The sequence below is a fragment of the Pseudorasbora parva genome, chromosome 1 (genome assembly GCF_024679245.1).
Source record: "Pseudorasbora parva isolate DD20220531a chromosome 1, ASM2467924v1, whole genome shotgun sequence".
In the NCBI taxonomy this organism is placed as follows: domain Eukaryota; kingdom Metazoa; phylum Chordata; class Actinopteri; order Cypriniformes; family Gobionidae; genus Pseudorasbora; species Pseudorasbora parva.
The window spans coordinates 28,295,857-28,316,613 of NC_090172.1; the positions used below are offsets into that span (position 1 = coordinate 28,295,857).

Here is a 20,757-nt window from a genome sequence, read left to right on the forward strand (position 1 = left end):
TGTGAGATTGTTTCAAAGATTTAAATACTTCAAAGTAGGCCTAAAACAGAAAACCTATGCTCACCTCTGTGACAAAATCTCTACTATTTTAATAATGACCTATTTTAATTTAATTTGTTAATAAGTTGGTATATTCCCTGTTTGCAAATGTGCAAAATCAGTAAAAACAAAACAAAAATTCTACCACTTCCTCTGAAACAAATTATCCATATCTTTACACAATGTGGTAAACAAATATGAATGCATGTTCCTGTTGTAATATCACACTGCATATATACCTGCTTTTACTTCAAGCCAATGTCGTCAATAACCAGAAACTATTATAATCAACTTATGTTAATAAACAATTTATTATATCTTTGTGAGGAGTAAATTATGCTTAATTAAACTGTCAACTTTTTTAAATTTTATTGTATGTCTATTGATTTGACAAATTCACATTACAATATGCAGGTGTTGCTTTCATTCACTTATTTGTTGGCACAAAGGGTGAAAAAACTTGTTACAAAGAACATAAGAATTACTGTTCAGTGTGAATATCACAGGCTGAGTCATTTTCACATACAACAACCCAGTTATTGCAGTTTTGATACCTTGAACACATAATTTAAATGTTCTTTGTGAAATGGTGTGTTTCTTGAGGCAAACAAACAAACCCGTACTTTGAATTATCAGTTAGGTTAACATTGCCCAGTTTTTTCAGTTGCTGTACCCTGAATGCTCCTCTGCAATAGTTAGTTAGTTTTTCACAATGACCCTGGTTATTGGTGGTTTTGCATTTAGTCCACTTAGCAACAGTCTATAAAATATCTGCATATTTATAGTCATTCTTCAGATGAGTGAGTTTGTTGAATATCGTAGACCATAAGTCGCAAATCTCCTGCAATAGATGCTATTAGATGATCTGGTTTTACAAGCTCAAAGCCAAGGTAGCAGAATGTTCTGGTAAGGAGCACTGTGGAAGAGACAAGAAGAAATGGCAAATTTCGTTTAAAAAGCATCAGATTTTATGGGGTATAACATTTCTCATGATTATGTCTTTAAAGGCAGCTGACAATTAAGAATGGTGTAATGTATTATGATTCCTGCAAATCAAACCCACTGATCCAGAACTTACATTTATCTGGCCTGTTCTTCATGAACCACACAAATACATGATTGATCTTCAATTTCTCCTCTGCAAACTCCAGAACAGCAGTGAGCCTTCAAGAGTAAAGATAATAAAGAAAACATAATTTTAAAAGACTCTTTCAATGAATGTCTGGTCATATCTGCAAGGCTTTTGGGCTATTTCAGAAGACATGGAAGACTAAATCTATTTGAATGGGGAAATACCAAAATATCAAAAACTGTTTGCCATACTCACATTTCAAATTGGTAATAATATCTGACATCTCATAAATGTGTTTTTTATGCTCTATTAGCTTTAAAATAGGTTGGTCCAGCCAATACACATGCATCCCTATAAGCCCTGGACACTAATTTATACTGCCAGTATACAAGGACTACTATCATTAACTAAAACTATTTTAACTTTAACTATTTTTAACTTTAAAACTTAACCTAAACCAAAAATAGAAATGTTGCCTTGCCTTGGCAACAAACAACAAAAACAAATATTTTTATTTTTTATAAATAAATGAAAACTGAACATACAACAAAAATAAATCAAACCTAAACAGGCACATACAATGTTAAAAGGGCACATAGCAAAATTACATTTATAAAAATTTACAAAAATAAAAACAAATTCAAAATATTAATAAAACATTGGTGTAACTGTTTTTAAAAAGTCTGTGGGACAAGAGTGTGAGTGTGTGTGTGTGTGTGTGTGTGTGGGGGGGGGTTGTGTTGCTATCAGAAATGTACAATAACAAATTCACAAGAAATAGCATTATAATATCCAGAAATAAATCTCAATAGTGCATTGCGTTTAATTTAACTTATGTTTAATGCAGCAGTGTATTATTTGAGTAGGCTAAATGTAGGCTACCAAACTGTATAGTGCATCGGGGAATGTTCAACGTGAAAAACAGTGCCCATACTAATTACTTACCCTTCTTTGGTGCCTTTGAGAAGTTCTCCATTTGGTAAACCAACAAAGAGGCTATGACCAGAGAGCACAGTCTGCATGCTCCATGACAACTGCTCACTTAGCTGATATTTAAATAACAGAATAGATGATTCACTGTCCAGCGAGGTCACCTGATTCACAGTTAACTTCCCGTCCTGCATGAAATAATGACACAAAAAAGTATATTATTTTACATTCATCTGTACTTTCCCATCAGCCCAATATCATTAGCGACGCGTCGACATGCTTCTGGTGTGCAAGGACAAAGAAAACACCAGGCTTGCAGTGTGTCTCCGGCCTGTTATTTTATAAATTGCCAGGGCTTGTTTTGTTTGTTCCATGGATGGCTCAGCTAAACCAATACGACACTATTAACATATTATTCCTTTTAATTATACTAATGTCTAATTAAAACTTCTACAAATGTATAAAACTAATCAGAGATTAGGGCTGCGTCAGAGAAAATGCTGCCTTTGGAGGACACATTTCAAGGCACATCTGAATCTAATGTTTGCTTTACTTCCTGCCTCCTGAGAGACCTTCATCTGATCGAGTTTTGAAGGCAGCACATTTACATTTACATTTAATCATTTAGCAGAAGCTTTTATCCAAAGTGACTTACAAAAAAGGGGAGAACAATAGAAGCATGAAACAAACAAGGCCAACAACCTGTAAGAGTTTTTTTTTTTTATAGCCATCTACAATAACCACCTACAACAAAAACTCACGTACGCAAAATGCCGAACACTGGATTTTGATAGCCATGATAACAACCCATTAGGACTAAGGCTGTTGCCCCAACTGTTGTCGTTAAGCAGATTCAGTGGCCCAATGGGTTGGTTTTGTATGGCATTCTAGCTAAACACGCAGCAATAGCCATCTACAACAAAAACTCACGTACGCAAAATACAGAACACTGGATTTTGATAACACATATGTATCCTTCATTGCTTTTAATATCCCACAATCCTGTGCGTTCCATTCTGTGACAATTGAGTTGGGGGGGAAAGATAGCGTCCAAAAGTTGCGTTCGCTGGTCAGTTTGTGTGTAAATATTTTGTTTTACCAACATTTTCCACTTCTGATGTCATTTCTAGTGAGAAATTACTATGTATTAATTACATATTGGTTTACTTCTCACCAAAGCTCGCTCTATGTTGCTGTATTGATAATTAAACTGTTACACTGCCTAAGAAGTCTGTCCAAAATTAGTTTTGTGTTGTGCCTTCATGCACAAACGCTGCCTGCAGAGTCATTGTCTGATAAGGCAGCAAGTCAATGAGTCAGCTGCTTAGGTTTTCGAATGCAGGGACGCCTCAGATGTAAATTTATTCACTATCAAAGTAATGCAAAAATGAATGGCAGTCAATGGGATGCTAACAGCAGGTGATGGCTTGGTTAGCAATGGCTGCCCCATGGAAGGTAAACTTTCCGGGTGCTAGACTACCCCCTTGGGTTAAATCATAGACGGTAAAAATTTACCATCCGTCACCCATAGGATTCCGCTAAGCCATTCCGAAGCGTAAAGTAGAGACTAGCTGGCCATTGCTAGCTTGCCAGTGCGTCATTGTGCGTCACACCTGGATAACAGAAAATGGGCAAAGAGGCGGGGCGTGGGCGGAGTTTAGGTGACGCAATGACTAATAGACAGCGGATAAATGGCTATCAAACTGTCACTCAAAGTGACCATACCCTTAATTATGTAGAACTTTAAGGCTTTATATAAAGTAAACAAATGAGTTATAAAATATTCACCCCCTCACATTTGTCATGGAGGGCTAAATTGGCTGTATAGACCAACAACACAATTTGTACCAAGCTGCAAATTTGTTTTTTTCTGCTGTAAAGTTGGGAATTTAAACATGAGTCTCACTGAGATTCTGCTCCCTTCTGGAGCCTGCCATTCGATGAATTGCAGTTTAAATTACTTCCGTTTTGGCTTCTAGAGAGACCGCGGGAGGAGGCCGCTTGGGTAAAACCCACAGACACTTGTTCAATGGTTCTCATCCAGTGGCTGCTCATGATTCATGGGATCACAGAGATCATCGCCCCCTAGCGGTGAACCATTGACACGAAGCCTTGTTTACCGAAATCACGTGACTTCCACAGTTTGGTAAATGCTCCGAGCCAATTTATTCAAAACAGAAGACTCGAAAAGCTTCTTGAAGCAGTGTTTTGACATTGCCATCTCTGGCCCTGAACTCTGATGTTGTTGGGACTGTTTAAATGTGTCTTTTGCTTGTTTACCTTTTCGATAAATATTGATTACTGATATTGATCCTAATTTGGATCCTGACTTTTTTTGATCCATCAGGAATTGATTGGATCATTGTGGCTTGTAATTGCTTTGACCTCAGTGAGTGGCAGCTTGTTCTGCTTTTGTCTTCAAAGAAGAGATGTTGTTGCAAGAGGGAGAGTGGCTTTTGTATGTGGCTTTTGTAAGGAAGCATTTTCATTTTGAGGTGGCGACAGCCTCACCTTGTAAAGGAGCACATCTTGAGTCAGATCCCTGCTCATGTCTTGTCCAGCTGGGTTCACCTTCTGTGGGTGAGAGACATCAGGAGCACCACTGAGGCCCTGGAGCCTGCTGCCTGACCCAGCGAAGCACACAAGCTGAATCCAGAAGTACAGCTCTGCACAGACACATGATAGAATTTTGACTTTTGAACTTTGTCCAAATAATTCATGTTGAACAAACAAGACACAATATATGGCCAGTGTAACACAAATTCCCATTTGCCTGATGGTATATGTTTGATTGCATATTGTCTTCATTAATTGTGTTTTACTGATACACAAAGTGCATAATTACAATGTATGTTAACTTTATTTTTGGGCAGTGGCACTTTTGTCAAAGAAGTTAAGGTTACTGATGATTATTTTTCTTATCATAAGCCTGTTATGTTTGATGTTATAATGTCATGTACTCTAGTAAAGCCACAGTCCCAAGTATATTGTTGTATCTTACATCTACTGTAACAGCATTTTCTGAAGCCTTTTACATCCTCTGTGGACATTAAAAGGTTAGTTTTTCAAACATGAAAATTAGCAAAGGATTTGTTCACCCTCAAGCAATCCTAGGTGTACATGACATTCTTCTTTCAGACAAACACAATCAGAGTTATTAAAAATGTCCTGGCTCTTCCAAGCTAGTGTGCAATGTCGTCAGATGTAGTGTTTTGAACTGCGAGAGGCACAACACTTTTTCTGTAAGTTGAATATGGAAGGAGATCCGCCTGAAGCAAGATAATTTACTTTATAAAGTTTAAATATCAATACTTGTCTTACACAAACCCATCGCTTCGCTTCAAACGGCCTTGATTAAAGCCTTGGGTAAATTATGATATGGTCCTTAAGACAGGAATGTAGGAAATTTAAGAAGGATAAGTTGCAGATCACTATGCTCGGGGATTCTTTGACCAAATGTCAGGAAGTAGCAAAAATGTTTACTGGGTAAACCCAGTCTGACTGAGCTATAACCTGCTGCAGCCCCGCAGCACACCAGTTTCAGAACACCATCCACCGAACCTGGAAGTGAGCAGCACTATACCCATACATATTGTTTTCATAATCAGATCGATGTCTACAATATTTGACAACAGTACTTTTAAATAAAGTTACTTTTCAATTCATATCCTTGAACAAGAGAAACACACATTTAATCCACAGTGAGATGTGGACAGAAGCATGGAGAATATGTTGAGTTGTGTGTGATATTTCTGTCATGATACATGGGGCGATGAACAAATATTTAATCTGTTTACATCTTTCACGTTTTATCATTAAAGCTTTTTGCTCATTTGTCAAAAGATATTATTTGTCTTAATATTAAATAATTATTAATTAATAAAACATTAATTTTGTTTTCAGGGATGAAAACACTTGCATCTTTTTAAATATTTCACGTTTTATCTTTAAAGCTTTTTTGCATTTGTCAAAATATATTATTTGTCTAATTATTAAATCATTATTCATTAATAAAACATATTAATTTTGTTTTATGGGATGAAAACACTTTAATTTTTTCAATTATTTCTGCAGAAATGCCATGATATGGATTTAAGAGTCACAAGTTTTTGTGTTTTCTAAAATAACTTTTTATTTGTATTATGTGCCGTTTAAATTAGTTTTAAACCTATTATTTTAGAAATATTTTATATATGTCCTATTTTTTTTTCTTTCAGAGAAACACATGTCACTTTAAGGCCTTGTGTTAAATTGTTCTTTTTATTTGACATTTGAAAAAAAGAAATGTCACATTCTCTGTCTATTATTTTCAATCGAAATATGATTGAATATAGAGTCAAATGGGAAACACGTTATAACATGTTACGAATGTATTAGGCCTAATATATTTTTAAAATAACAAAAGAGTTGTAGTATTGTTGAAGTAACATTAAACTACAGTGTTTGTGTCCATTAACTTTAAATCTCATAGGCTATTTTCTTTCAGTATTATTTGTAACAACATGAATGTGAACCAAATAATACTAATATATCTATAGTCAAATGGGAAACACTTTACAGCGTTATACATTTATTAATATTTTTTTAAATAAAAACTGTTTCCATGAAGTATAAACTACTGTCTTTGTATTTATTGATATTAAGCATGATCTATAGGCTATGTTTTAAAATGTTTATCATTGTACATCATGACGTGTATATATATATATATATATATATATATATATATATATATATATATATATATATATATATATATATATATATATATATATATATATATATATATATATATATATAAACAGAAAAGTGACTTTATTTAAAAGTATTGTTGTTAAATATTGTAGACATCAATCCGATCAAAATCCATGTGAAAACAGCTTATATTTGACAAAAGAAATTTACATATATGGATAGTGCAACTATGACTCTTTAAGACTGTTTTCAGAACCCCATCCACTCTCACTTCCGGTTCTGTGGATGGGGTTCTGAAACTGGTGTTCTAAAACTGGTGTGCTGCGGGGCTGCAGCTGGATAGTATTGGCCTGATCTGCCAGCAATTTAATTGCACCCTGTAACTCAGTCTGGAAACCGGGAACCAAGAGCAGACTGGCTTATCCACCTGGCACGGTATTGACACGATGACGGATAGATAAATGATGGATCACTGCCCGTTGATCATGCCTCTTGTAGTCTGATAAGTTGAAGAACCATCTAATTGCAGAGTTTGAATAATGTTCATTGATAATGCCTTTTGTGCAGTAGAAAATACAGAGCAGACTCCCCAGACTAATGTTCATTCTTAAATTGAGCTTGGTCTGGTGATAGTTGAACTTTGATTTGTTGCGTTCAGAGATGACAAAGATTATAATAAAAGTCCCTGCATTTGCAAATGATGTGATTCCAACAAAACTTTTTATTGAAGTTGTTGATAGCCTACTATCTGCTTGTTTGAAAATTAAGCCATATAAATCAATTTTAAAATTAAGTTAGACCAGCATAAACAAATGTGTTTGACTAATGCAATGAAGTTAAAAATACTAGTGTAAATTAATTTGACCTAAACCAACTAAATTGTGTTGACCCACCTAAACTCTATTTACCTCAAGGTGGAAAAGGACTTTTCATCACATATAAAAAAAAAAAAGATATCAAATAATTGTACATTGCTTGAGAAATCAGGTTATATCTACTGACAGTAGCCCAATGCTTCAGTAAAACCTTCTTTAGTATAGCTACATTTTTGAAGTGGAACTGACAAAACGCGGAAAAGGAAAAGGGGAAACAAGGAAAACAGTGGACCCGCTGGGAGCTGGAAGATTGCGTAACGTCCCACTGGAAGTCTCCACGCAGGTCTCGGCAGCGGAGGAACATGCAGTGTTGGACCACAATCTTTAACCACGGTTTGTAAATCAGCCTAAAATAAGCGTATATCGCACACCTTAAGATAGAGAAATGACGTAGTGTGCGGTCCAGAGCGTGAACCTACTGATGATGTAAGAACGGTAAGAACATGATGTTCTCACACCGCCACGATTAGGCTATACATTTGGAACACAAAACATTTCCTTAACAATAGCGAGGAACTGATAGTTCATGGATTTTCAGAGACTATGAATCATTGTAAATGAGGTATGAATCACTGTAGGCAAAACTATATTAATTAATTAATTAATTACACGTGCAATCGAATTGCTTTTTCCTATCAGTTCATTATTGTGGTTTTAGTTGCCAATACGTCGCAGTGCAATATAAATAAAACAGAACGGTTTGTTTTATTAAGATAAAATAATTGCTATGTGATGTTGGATAGCACTGGCCATATGACCCGCCAACCATTCGTAATGTAGTCATGATGCTCTAAACACAATCTCTGAGCTGATGCTGTTGTGCACTGACCTAAACAAAACAGAACGCACGGCTATTAGGCTACTTACCTTGCTTGGGTGTTGATCATTTCGTCTCTTTAGGTAAGTTGCTCTGTGTCGGAGCGCACTTGTTCGAGTCACGGATTTAACAGACGTAATGCTGCTGCGTCCTCTCTCTCTCTCTCTCTCTCTCTCTCTCTCTCTCTCTCTCTCTCTCTCTCTCTCTCTCTCTCTCTCTCTCTCTCTCTCTCTCTCTCTCTCTCTCCAGTGGATCGAGTGCTTCATCATCATTTCAGGAGGTTACAGGCTACAACCGGTTTTGCCCCAATGCATCAAGTTCATTTTATGATGTTTCCCCCCATAAAACATATTTTTAAGAAATTGTTTTGTAGACAGTAGCCTACATTTTACACCGTAGGCTATTACATGTTTTTAAAAAAGAATAAGTTAAAAACTAAATAGTAAATAGGCTATTGAATGCGTGTAGAAAATGCAGTTTGAACAAATTGTTCCATTCACGATGGAGATGGAAAAAACAGAAAGCCAGTCGGTCAATTGCTTGTTTTGTCATAACATCACCACTTGATGGAGCAATAATCCTGATCTCAATCCTTTCCTCCATTAGCCTACGACTTTCCTTCAAATAGGACTAAATGACTAAACACATGCAGCCAAAAATATTTTTCTCACATTATTTTCCATTTGTTTTATCTCGGGATGCCGATCCCCAGGTAACTGCACTACGCCAACTTCAGTTTGTATCCAGTCTCGTACGAAGATTTCAGATGACTACACCTGATGCCAACTCTCACTCTGAATCAATACACAACTGCCACATTTTCTGTATATTGTAATCATTATGTTCACAACTTAATAATTCGCCTACTTTAATGATATCTTTGTTTCTGCCTAAATTAATACATGATGTAGCTAATTAATTGTGTGATTTGTATCATCTTAGAACTACATTTCTGAAATATGGATATATTAGCCTACTTAGACACAGTCACCTCTGATATCAGATTATACTCTAAATTGTAATGCATTTGGGAACGATATGTAGGCCACTGTGACAAGACATTTTGTGTACAAAACTATTGTATAATATGTCAATAAGTGCCAATTATGTCAATGATAATTTTTAGGGCTGCCTTTGTGTATATATTCACATAATTAGACCTATTATGTGGACTATGTGACTTTCAGGTTGCTTCACATAATAAAATATTTTTCGTACATAATAAGAGATGATTACTAGCCATAAGGTAACATTGTTCATATTTATTTTATTGATCACTCACTACTAAAACCATTTCTTTTCATTCTTCATAAAAAATACATATTACAGATTTTCTCGTTTGCACATGAAACAATTCACTGTTTTCTCACAATAAACACAATCTTGTAATACACACCAGCGTGTAAAAACCTCAAACATCCACATCAAAATCAAATATTTCAGTCAAAAAGATATTAACTTCTGTCAAAATCACACTTTTGCTTCAGATGACACACAAAACCTGCAACACAGACTATTTTCATGCCCAGTGTAAATTAATGAGATCAATTCATAACACTGTGACAAAAAAAAAAGCTCTTGTTGGGATTCTAGAATAATTTGACAGCTCAGTGTCTATTGCATCATACAAAGTAAATGAAATAGTGCAGATAGAGAAAAATGAGCTTTCATTTCACTATTGTAAAGGGATCTTACAGTAGATTAAAGTATATGAAATAGGCTGATCTTACAACAGAAAAGTTCAAAACGTACTTAATATGAGCTGTATGCAACACAGTACAGTGTCAATTACAGTAGCATAAATCAAATAAATTTGCCATCATCTGCACCTTCGGCAAAAAATAGCCTACAGTTACAGTGTCTTGGTCTTATTACAAATGTAATGGTGCTACAGTTTAGTAGACACCTTTATCAGATGTGTTACTGCAACTGTATGTATAATAAAACCCTGTCGATTATTCTAGGAAGCAATTTCTTAAGCACAATCAGCTGTGCTGCTGTTTATATTATCTCCAGTTTCTGACTGGTGTGTCATTATTTTTGCTACTGAATGTTTACTGATGGATAAATGTGTGCTGTTTGAGTTTACATAGTGACACTTGAGTTAATTATACCATGTGTTTTCTGAATGAGAACATGGTTAAACCACTGTAAAATAAAGGCATTTATGTGGAGTTTTGCAGAAACCATGGACACTTTTCACAGACTGATTAAAAAAATTGTATGTACATTTATAGCTCTAGTAGTTTGTAGGCTTATTGTATTACTTTTGCATCAAATTACAAAAAACAACTTATCGCTCCTGTGAGGGTGTTTCTAATGCAGTGTCTATTTGAGTGATGGTAAAAATAACACATTTCTCTCTTTTCACAGCAGTTATCAATCTCACTCTATTTTCCCCCTCTTTTTGAAAGTTGTGAAATTAATATTGTTTTTTTTTCTATATGAGAAAATGTGGACACAAAAAATATATATAATGTATTCTCTCATACCGCTATAAAAGTTAACCCAACTATGACGACTTCCACTCTGAGAAACCCGAAAATGTGAAAAAGGTATATTAAGAAAATAGAAATATGTGAAAACAAGTGAAATATGTTTATAATGTGTCTTTGTTTTTTGAGAATTGAATAGATAGTTTGGGAAATTGTGCCAAATTATTCAGTAGTGTGTTAAAACTGCAAATTTAAGAAAATATATGTATCCTGCTGTCCTTAAAACGGTCCTGAATAAGAGATAAAAACATACCTTATTTATAGGTTTCACTTTACAATAAGATTTCATTAGTTAACCAGTTTAGTTATCATGAACTAAGAGCAATACTTCTACAGCATTTATTCGTTTTTCCTGAATTGCTAAAACACATTTTTCGAAACCATCACCCACTTTCCCAAAACCTTAAACAAAACCAAATATTATATTAGTCAATATTAGTCAAATTATAAAACCAAATAGTCAATATTATAAACACTACTGACAATACATCAAATAATGGAGAACACAGAATCCAAAGCATGCAGTTACAGCAGTCCAACTGCAAAAGCTAAGAAGGTAAAAACAACAACAACAACAACAACAAAAAACACTACTTGCATGTTTTACTCAAAAGAATTGAGCAACTGCAAAATCAAAGTCAATGAGAGATTTATTCTCATCATCACGTCTTTATGATTTTGAGCCCAGCCTTGACTCATCACTGGCAATGTCTTGGAATATACGTACGAACCCCCCATCCCACCACACCACCCTAATCCTACCCAAGATCGTGTCATATGCACGCCATAAAGTGCGTATCATATGCACGCAAAAAAATGCTCAAAACTCATTTTGGCGTAAGATTTCACACCTTGTACTATTGATACACATTACCATGAGATCATGTTGGCTAGATCCAGCTTTGACAACATTCTCCACAACTTGATCTTTCTCGTCCTCATCCTCTTCCTCCTTGTTCACACCCTCCTCTTACTCTCTCAGTGTTATAAATTGATCTCATTGATTTCTTCCTCCTCTCCCTCTTATATTGTTTCCATCAATTTTTGGTATATCAACATTTAATGTAGCATTTTGAGTAAATGTTGGCACTGAACTGAATTGTATAATGTACAGTTGCTTTGGTCACATCATTAGAAATAAGTGCTAACAATTTTGAGTCTTTGTGTCTAAACTATGACAACAGTATTTTAGTTGCGTTTACTGGAACTACCCTGTGCTTAGTGTTTTGAAGTGCACCACAGTCTAAAAGGAGTTTTAGTTTGTGAGAATGTCTTTAGAGTTTTGTAAAAAAAAAAAAAAAAAAAAAAAAAAAACAATTACGTTCATGAGATTTTGCAAATTGTGTCTTAACAACATGAACTTTAAATTCTTTGTTAAAGTTCCTTGTAAAAAACTTTAAATAAGTTTAATGCCATTAAGAATTTGGTTCAGAGATGGGGATTTAAATGTTAGTTGTTAATATTAGTCAATGAAATGTGAACAATGAACAACTGTATTTTTTATTAACTTACATTAACAAAGATTAATAAATACGGTAACAAATGTATTGCTCATTGATGTTTCATATTAATTCATTATCTAATGATAACAAATGAGACCTTATTGTAAAGTGTTGCCAAGCTTCACAGCTGATTAAATTTCAGCAATTATTAAGGACTAATGAACATATTATGATACATAAACATTTACTCGCACAGTTTTGTGATGTGTTTTGTCTCAGCCCAACTGCAAGAAACTGCAAGAGAAAAACGACTCGTAAACAAAATTTGGTAACACTTAATTTTAAGGTTTCTTTGCCCCACTGTACCTAAACATTTACTTTAAGTACTGAGTAAAATTAAGTACTTTGGTTAAGATCAGGGCTTGGTTTTCATTAGGGTTAGCTGCATGTAATGATCCATATCTAAAAAATTCTGGGTAAAAAACAACCCAGTGTTGGGTCAAATATGGACTAACCCAGCGATTGGGTTGTCTTAAGCAAATATTTAACCCAACCGCAGGATTAAAACAACCCGATCACTGGATTAAAACAACCCAATTGCTGGGTTAGTCCATATGTGACCCTACATTGGGTTAAAACAATGTTAGTGTGTAATTTATAGGGTTTTACTTTATTTTGATGGTCCATCTAACACATTCTGTTGAATATAACATTGCATACATGTCTGCTATAACTCTCAAGAGTGGTAGTAGAGTATTAGTAGACTAGTAGGTTTGGGGTTAGAATAAGTTGACTTGTACAGTAGTTGCAAAGTTACTAGTCATTAGAATGTCTGTAGCATCACAATGAAGATTTAGCGGATGTTAAGCAGACGGTCTAAAAATATTCTAATGATTATCCATCACAGGGCTCTTTCTCACAAACAATCACACAAAGGCACTTTTTAAGTCTCCAATTTACCTAACCTGCATGTCTTTGGATTGTAGGGGAAACCGGAGCACCCAGAGGAAACACACGTCGACACGGGGAGAACTCCGCTTTCACAATATTCCTAAATCAAAATCTGGCTAATACATACATTTTCCAAATGGAAGTCCTCAACAAGTGAACAGCAAACATCCTGGCTGAGGTTTTTTATTGTTTGGAGACGCGTGGGGGTCAATGAGAAGTGTTTGTCTTCTTTGCTGGATATTTGCTGAGTAGGATTAGTTACTCTCAAATAAGACACACTAAATCAAACAACCACATTAATTTGGTGATTATGTTATATATATCAGAATAAGAACACAACCCTGTCTAATATTTCAAAATGATATGACCTCACAAAATGACTCAATGCAATAACATGATCCTGCTGCTAGTGTGGCTGTTAGAAAGAGAATCTTGGCAGCGCAGACTGGCCTCCCTCACTTTGCCTCATTAGATAAAGAGGCATGGAGCGGAGGCTGGTCATTTGCACGGCTCAGTCTAAGGGGAGGGTTGTCTAATCTTCCTCAACACAAACATGACTCTGGAAGGTTGTGGAATGCCTCTGCTGTGGGGGCGGCAGAGGGTCAGGCTGAGGCCAAGGCAGGTGGTATACATCAGCCAACGGATGACATCGCCTACCCCCACCACCCTCTAAACACTGGGAAATACTGCCAGCTGAGGAAGAGGAGACGTAGGACAGGATTGAGGGAATATATATCTATGCATTAGATTTGTTTGAAAAGGACAAGTTAAACAAAACTTTTGATGAGTCCGAATTTAGCGCACCCATGTCAAACACTCTGTCCTTTCCATTTTATTGCATAAACATGTTATGTAAACACAAATGTGGCATTGGAGAGATTTTTTACACTTTCGTAAAGAGCGAAACTGAACTATAGTAATTGCGAATGTAGTTTTCAACAAAGTTGACCTTTAATGTAACAATAAAATCAAAAGAAATTCCAATAAGGGTAAAATATCCCACAATATTAACTTCATAATTAATTAAACATCTCTAATTCATTATTTCAATTTCCTTTCTGGGTGACTGCTTGCCCAAAGCAATGGTTTGTTTTTATCTCATGAGTTCACTAGCTTTGAGTATGCAAGTAACATCATCCAACAACATTCACTTAAATACACTGATTTTTTTAAAATCTTTAAACCATGTTTATTTATTGCATATTGCTTGATGAGATCAGGCCAAACACCAAGTAAAAATGTATAAATAATGAACATAATTATTTGAATAAATAGCTGCAAGCAGCGATTAAGGGGCCAAGAACCCCAAAGGTAGAATGAGAAGCTAAAAATCAAGGCAGTTAGTATCAGATCAACTGCAAAAATAAAGACATTTGATGATGATTTTAAGCAAAATTGTTAAAAGACCATAAGTACAGTCACTTATATCGTGGCATAATTTCTTATTATTTCTGACCCTGGGTTACAATTTTTTTGAGATTTTTTGTGAAGCCTTTGGTCAAACTGTTCAGAAATGATAAGCAAAAAAAGGCTTTTTTATTTCTTGTGACCACTAGGTGGCACTATCCCTGAACTGTACTATGGCTGCGTTCCACTCCACTTTTAGACACACACTTGTGCAAACTACCCTAAGCACTTCCCTCGGGGCAATACCCACTGCTATTTTGAAGTGCGTTCCACTTCATGAAGCAGACAAGGGAAGTTTATATGGAGAGATCCTCGCTCCCTCAATTTTGATTGGGGGAGCGAGTCTACTTCGTACACTTCAGGCAGCTTCATATACCACAATGCAACATGATTATGACATCACTGCATATCATGTTTCATTTACCCACAAACAACTCAATGATATTTTAATACCTTTTTGAAAACATTTAAAACAACCCAAACACATCTATATACATCTAATATAGCACAGAATGCTGCATTAAACAATTTTGTAAGGGAGGAAATAATAATAAATTAGCTAGTGAAGGGCATAATAAAAATGAACTAGAACTGAGCACACTTGCCCTCAGGTCATGGTTTTTATAACACACACTAAGTTTGGTTGTCAAATTTGTTTGCATGTAAATCAAGAACAGTTTGATGAATTTACTTGAATTCCATGTTTTTGTCAGCACGGTCTGAGGATGATCTGAAAATCAGAGCAACATGAATTTTTTAGTAGGTTTAAATTTTTTTGGTACTAAATGGCAGACAAGGACTTCAGCCAACTGGTAAAATTGGTATGTTCTCGGAATGACACAAGGAATCCATTAAGATGATTATGTTCACTACAACTAGCCAACTAAAGTATTTGCATTTTTTGAAATTCCATTATAATTCTTGACCACAAGGACGGAGCTGGCCGACAGCCAAAATAGCCAATATGAGATAATTGGGAATTATCATTTTGACAAATCTAAAGAGACCTGTTTTTTAGCCAAACCATTCAGAAGTTCTACGCAAAAACAGCCATTGTCGTCTCTCCTGACCACTAGGTGGACCTGTGCTGAAACTGTGCAGGTGTCTTTAGCTCATGGTTGTCATAACACACACCAAGGCTACATCCCAAATCGCACATTTTTCTACTAGTAGGCAAAATACAGTATTTAACAAAAGAAGAATGTCTGAATTCACACTACTCAAAAAAGAGTAACTCGAATGACCCACTACTTCCGGGGAGACTCTAAAGTGTGCATACGATGGACAGTTTACTATCCCATGAGGCCACAGGAGAGAATGTATGAATGGCAGTGAAGCAATGTAACTGATGCACATCCGAATTTATTACACCCGAATTCCTACACTCACTCATACTACACTCACCTAAAGGATTATTAGGAACACCTGTTTAATTTCTCATTAATGCAATTATCTAATAAACCAATCAAATGGCAGTTGCTTCAATGCATTTAGGTCAAGACAATCTCCTGAACTCCAAATTGAATGTCAGAATGGGAAAGAAAGGTGATTTAAGCAATTTTGAGCATGGCATGGCTGTTAGTGCCAGACGGGCCGGTCTGAGTATTTCACAATCTGCTCAGTTTACAAAGATTGGTGTGAAAAGGGAAAAAACATCCTGTATATGGCAGTCCTGTTGGCCTTGTTAAAAACGCCTTGTTGATGCTAGAGGAGAATGGGCCGACTTATTCAAGCTGATTGAAGAGCATCTTTGACTGAAAAAAACACTCGTTACAACCGAGGTATGCAGCAAAGCATTTGTGAAGCCACAACACGCACAACCTTGAGGCGGATGGCCCCACCGGGTACCACTCATCTCCACTACAAATAGGAAAAAGAGGCTACAATTTGCACAAGCTCACCAAAATTGGACAGTTGAAGACTGGAAAAATATTGCCTGGTCTGATGAGTCTCGATTTCTGTTGAGACAGATGGTAGAGTCAGAATTTGGCGTAAACGGAATGAGAACATGGATCCATCATGCCTTGTTACCACTGTGCAGGCTGGTGGAGGTGGTGTAATGGTGTGGGGGATGATTTCTTGGCACACTTTAGGCTCCTTAGTGCCAATTGGGCATTGTTTAAATGCCACGGCCTACCTGAGCATTGTTTCTGATCATCTCCATCCCTTTATGACCACCATGTACTCATCTTCTAATGTCTACTTACAGCAGGATAATGCACCATGTCACAAAGCTCGATTTATTTCAAATTGTACTAAATGACCCCCACACTCACCAGATCTCAACCCAATAGAGCATCTTTGGGATGTGGTGGAACGGGAGCTTCGTGCCCTGGATGTGCATCTCACAAATCTCCATCAACTGCAAGATGCTACCCTGTTAATATGGGACAACATTTCTAAAGAATGCTTTCAGCACCTTCTTGAATCAATGCCACGTAGAATTAAGGCAGCTCTGAGGGCGAAAGGGGGTCAAACAGTATTAGTATGGTGTTCCTAATAATCCTTTAGATGAGTGTATATAGAATGTACATTTTTAAGCGGTCGTGAAGAATTCAAAATAAATGCATACTCAAGGCCTACTCTGAGGATGATCTGGTTAATTGTTTGAGAAAATCAGGGCTTGAGTTAGAGATGCCAAAATCAGGGGGGTGGCAGTGGCTCAGTGGTTCATGTAGGTTGTCTACAAACCAGAAGGTTGGTGGTTCAATCCCCGCTTCCACTTGACCAAGTGTCGAAGTGTCCATGACCAAGACACCCAACCCCAGCTGCCCCCGACGAGCTGAATAGCGCCTTACATGGCTGACATCGCCGTCGGTGTATGAATGGGTGAATGTGAGGCAAAAATGTAAAGCACTTTGGATGAAAGCGCTATATATATACAGTCCATTTCCATTTACCAAAATTGCTATGGTTAATTCTCAGACTGTCCACTATATCTGTGTGCCAAATTTCATAACTTTTTATTATACGGTTCTATGGGCTGCCATATAGAATTTAAGAGAAAGAAGAACACTAACCAATACAATAAGTGCCTACGCTTCTCTGGCCCTTAATAAACTATTAACATTATTATTATTATTATTATTATTATTATTATTATTATTATTATTATTATTATTATTATTATTATTATTATTATTATTATCACATCGATTAATACATCTTGACCTGAGCAAGCAGCTGTCCTCCTGGCGGCCTGTCAACCATTTAATGTCAATAGGCCTTTGTTCCTCATTCATAATCCTACCACTCCACACGCACTGTGTCCACTTCTCTGGGCATAACTGTGGCCCATATTATGTAAACAACAAAGGGTGAGTGAGGTTGTTTTTGAAAAAACTTTTACCACTTGCAGTTTTCCTCTCTGCGGCTGAGTCAACACTGAGTTTTGTACAAGCACATAGTTTGAGAGCTGTATGGCAATGGAGCAATATGCACATCTCTGATCTTGTACATGTATGGTTACATTTAGGCTGCTTTATTTATCATCCCACATGGCCCCATTTTTTAAAGGGACAGAAAGTGCACAGCATGGTGCGTCTTAATAATGCAAACCGTACCGTCCTCTTAGTTCCAGAGAGAGTGCTGTGCAGTTGTGGAAAGAACAGGAGCTGACAGGTTCTTATAAGAGGGAGGGTCATTATGAAATATTCATCTATTCATCATTCATTCATTCTTATAGAGTCTGAGACAGACTTTAATAGATGTGATGGACAGCTGCGTAGTGCCCCAGTTCCTTTCTGTATTTAAGTCTGGATTGTATTGCCTTTTTTAGTGATTCCAAGTGATTGTCCTCGCTGTATACTAAAACATTGCTTAAAATGAGATTGATTGATGTGGGTGGGGTATCCAAACCGCTTCAAGAATTTAAGTGGAATATGCTATATCAAAGCATAAAAAGTTAGTCTTTCTCACATTTTCCATGTTTGAAAACCAATGATGATGTCCAAAACATTTGTGACAAAAAAGCATTACATTTACTGTTGTACCTATATTGAGAAGGTAAGTCTTGACAAATGCATAGGTGCTGGCCCACTTAAGCTCCATCCTGCACGCCCCTTATCCATCCCTTAACAGTCCCATGCATCACTGAATCACTCCCCCGACTTCTGTTTAATATTTGATGAGATCAGTTCCTCTTGACTGGTTTTTCTGTGTTTCCTGTAGTTGCAGTCCGTGCTGTGCGAGAGGTTTATGAAGTTCTGCTCGTGCCAGAAAAGTGAGTCTCAGAAGCTGTTTTTGCTTGATGGTAAATCTTTTAAAAAGCCTTGCTGATGATGCCAGTCCCCTAAAATGAAGTTTCAATATACTTTATTGAAACAACAACTTTAGTTTGGGCACTACACATGGTATAGACCTCATTTTTGAAAGGAATAAAAAGGAGGCTGTGAAGGATAGAAGTAAAGTGTGTTCAATAGACTGTACTGGACAACTGTTCAGCTGATTCCAGCTCATTTTTCATTTGACAAAAGCTCCATTTTGAAAATTACATGATCTAGTACATTTATATAGAATGTGCCATTTACAAAGACGTTGTAAGTCTACCCTTTACATCCTCGTTTTCATCCACATTAAATTTACTTTGAGGAAATACCATCTAATGAGGTCATACATGAACTACACATAACTCAATATTTGATAAATGAACATTGCGTTTGTCTTGTGGACTCAAACTTATTTAATATAAATACATGTAATAATTCAATAATTTCTTAGTGTTATTCAAGACGATCATTTAATGGTCTTGAATAGGTTTTTTTTTTTTCTTCACATTGGACAGCCTCAGTTCATTCAAACTGTTCACATTTGTCTGAACACACAGTAGTTCACATTTGTTTCTCTCAGTATGAGCTAAGCCCAATTATTTGAGATGGAGCACTGAAGAGCCTCATTGGGAGTTTGATGTAATTTGTCCTGTTTGGCAGCCAGTCTAGGCACAAGGAACGGGGCCAAATGTTGATGTTCCCATCCAGTTTCAAGAGTATTTACTATTTCAGGTCTTGGTTTGTACATTATACATAATCTTCATGAGATGTTCCTTTTTTCTTTTTGTGTTTTTTACTTATTTATTTATTTATTTATTTATTTATTTCTACAAACAGCCATATCAGACAACAGTTTGGCTGGGATTGTATTTCCTAAATGCATGGAATGTTTATGTAAGACAGCGTCAAAACTCCAGAGTTCCAGATCTTAATTTGTCTCTCTGGGAATGTGTTGCCCTTTGTTTTAACAGCATAACCTTTCGTGTGCATTTTCCAAATTTAAGCAGGAAACATGGGATCACTTGTAAAAATATGAGGGAGGACATAACATAAATATAGCTCTGGAATCAAGAAGATATAGTAAAACGTTAGCTAATGTGAACAAAAGCAAAAATCTATAGAATTTTAGATACATGCAGCTTGTTTGGAAGTTAACAAAAACATGTATTAACATTTATGGGTATTTAGAGTTCCCAGCAAGCAATAGCTGTCATTTCACCATCTCGGTTAACTAGATCCGATATAGTCCGGCTATGAGTAACCAAAACTTCTAGCCAAAATAACCTTAAATTTAGTTAAATGTTGTTTTTGACTAAATAACTTGCAAGATGTAAAATATTCCATGATGTAATACAATTCAACTGATTACAAGGGGTCTGCTTTCATTTCTTTGGTTAGACATCTGTACATTTTTACTGACAGACCAATTTTTCTCTTCTTTTAGCCTAGACGTCAGGGCTGTGTTTGGACGGATATTAGGCTTCTTTTAAGCGCTAAATTGCAAAATTTTATAAGAAAAGACAGATAGAGGAAATGACAGATTAACACAAGAGTTTTTTATAGCTCTGTTTTGGAGGTTAAAGAGAATACAGATGCAAGAGAAAGCTAAAGGGCATACTAATATCCTTCGGTCAGAAGGTCTCGTTGCTTTAAGAAGCAAAAGAGGCCATCAAGAAGTAAACAGGAAAGGACTGTATTGATGCAAGCAGCACTTACAGTAATTCTGTTTGTGTTTGTTTTATCCAGTTTTACATCAACAATTATTC

At 36.1% G+C, this 20,757-nt stretch overlaps 1 protein-coding gene across 1 annotated transcript; it reads right to left on the reverse strand.

The window, feature by feature from the left end:
- Positions 1–331: 331 nt before the first annotated feature.
- Positions 332–8,513, reverse strand: oaz2b (ornithine decarboxylase antizyme 2b). Its single transcript, XM_067437511.1, is given in 6 exon segments — positions 332–955; positions 1,118–1,203; positions 2,057–2,229; positions 4,553–4,633; positions 4,635–4,707; positions 8,479–8,513. Coding segments are annotated over 6 exon segments (564 nt in total). The 5' UTR covers positions 8,499–8,513; the 3' UTR covers positions 332–824.
- Positions 8,514–20,757: the final 12,244 nt, after the last annotated feature.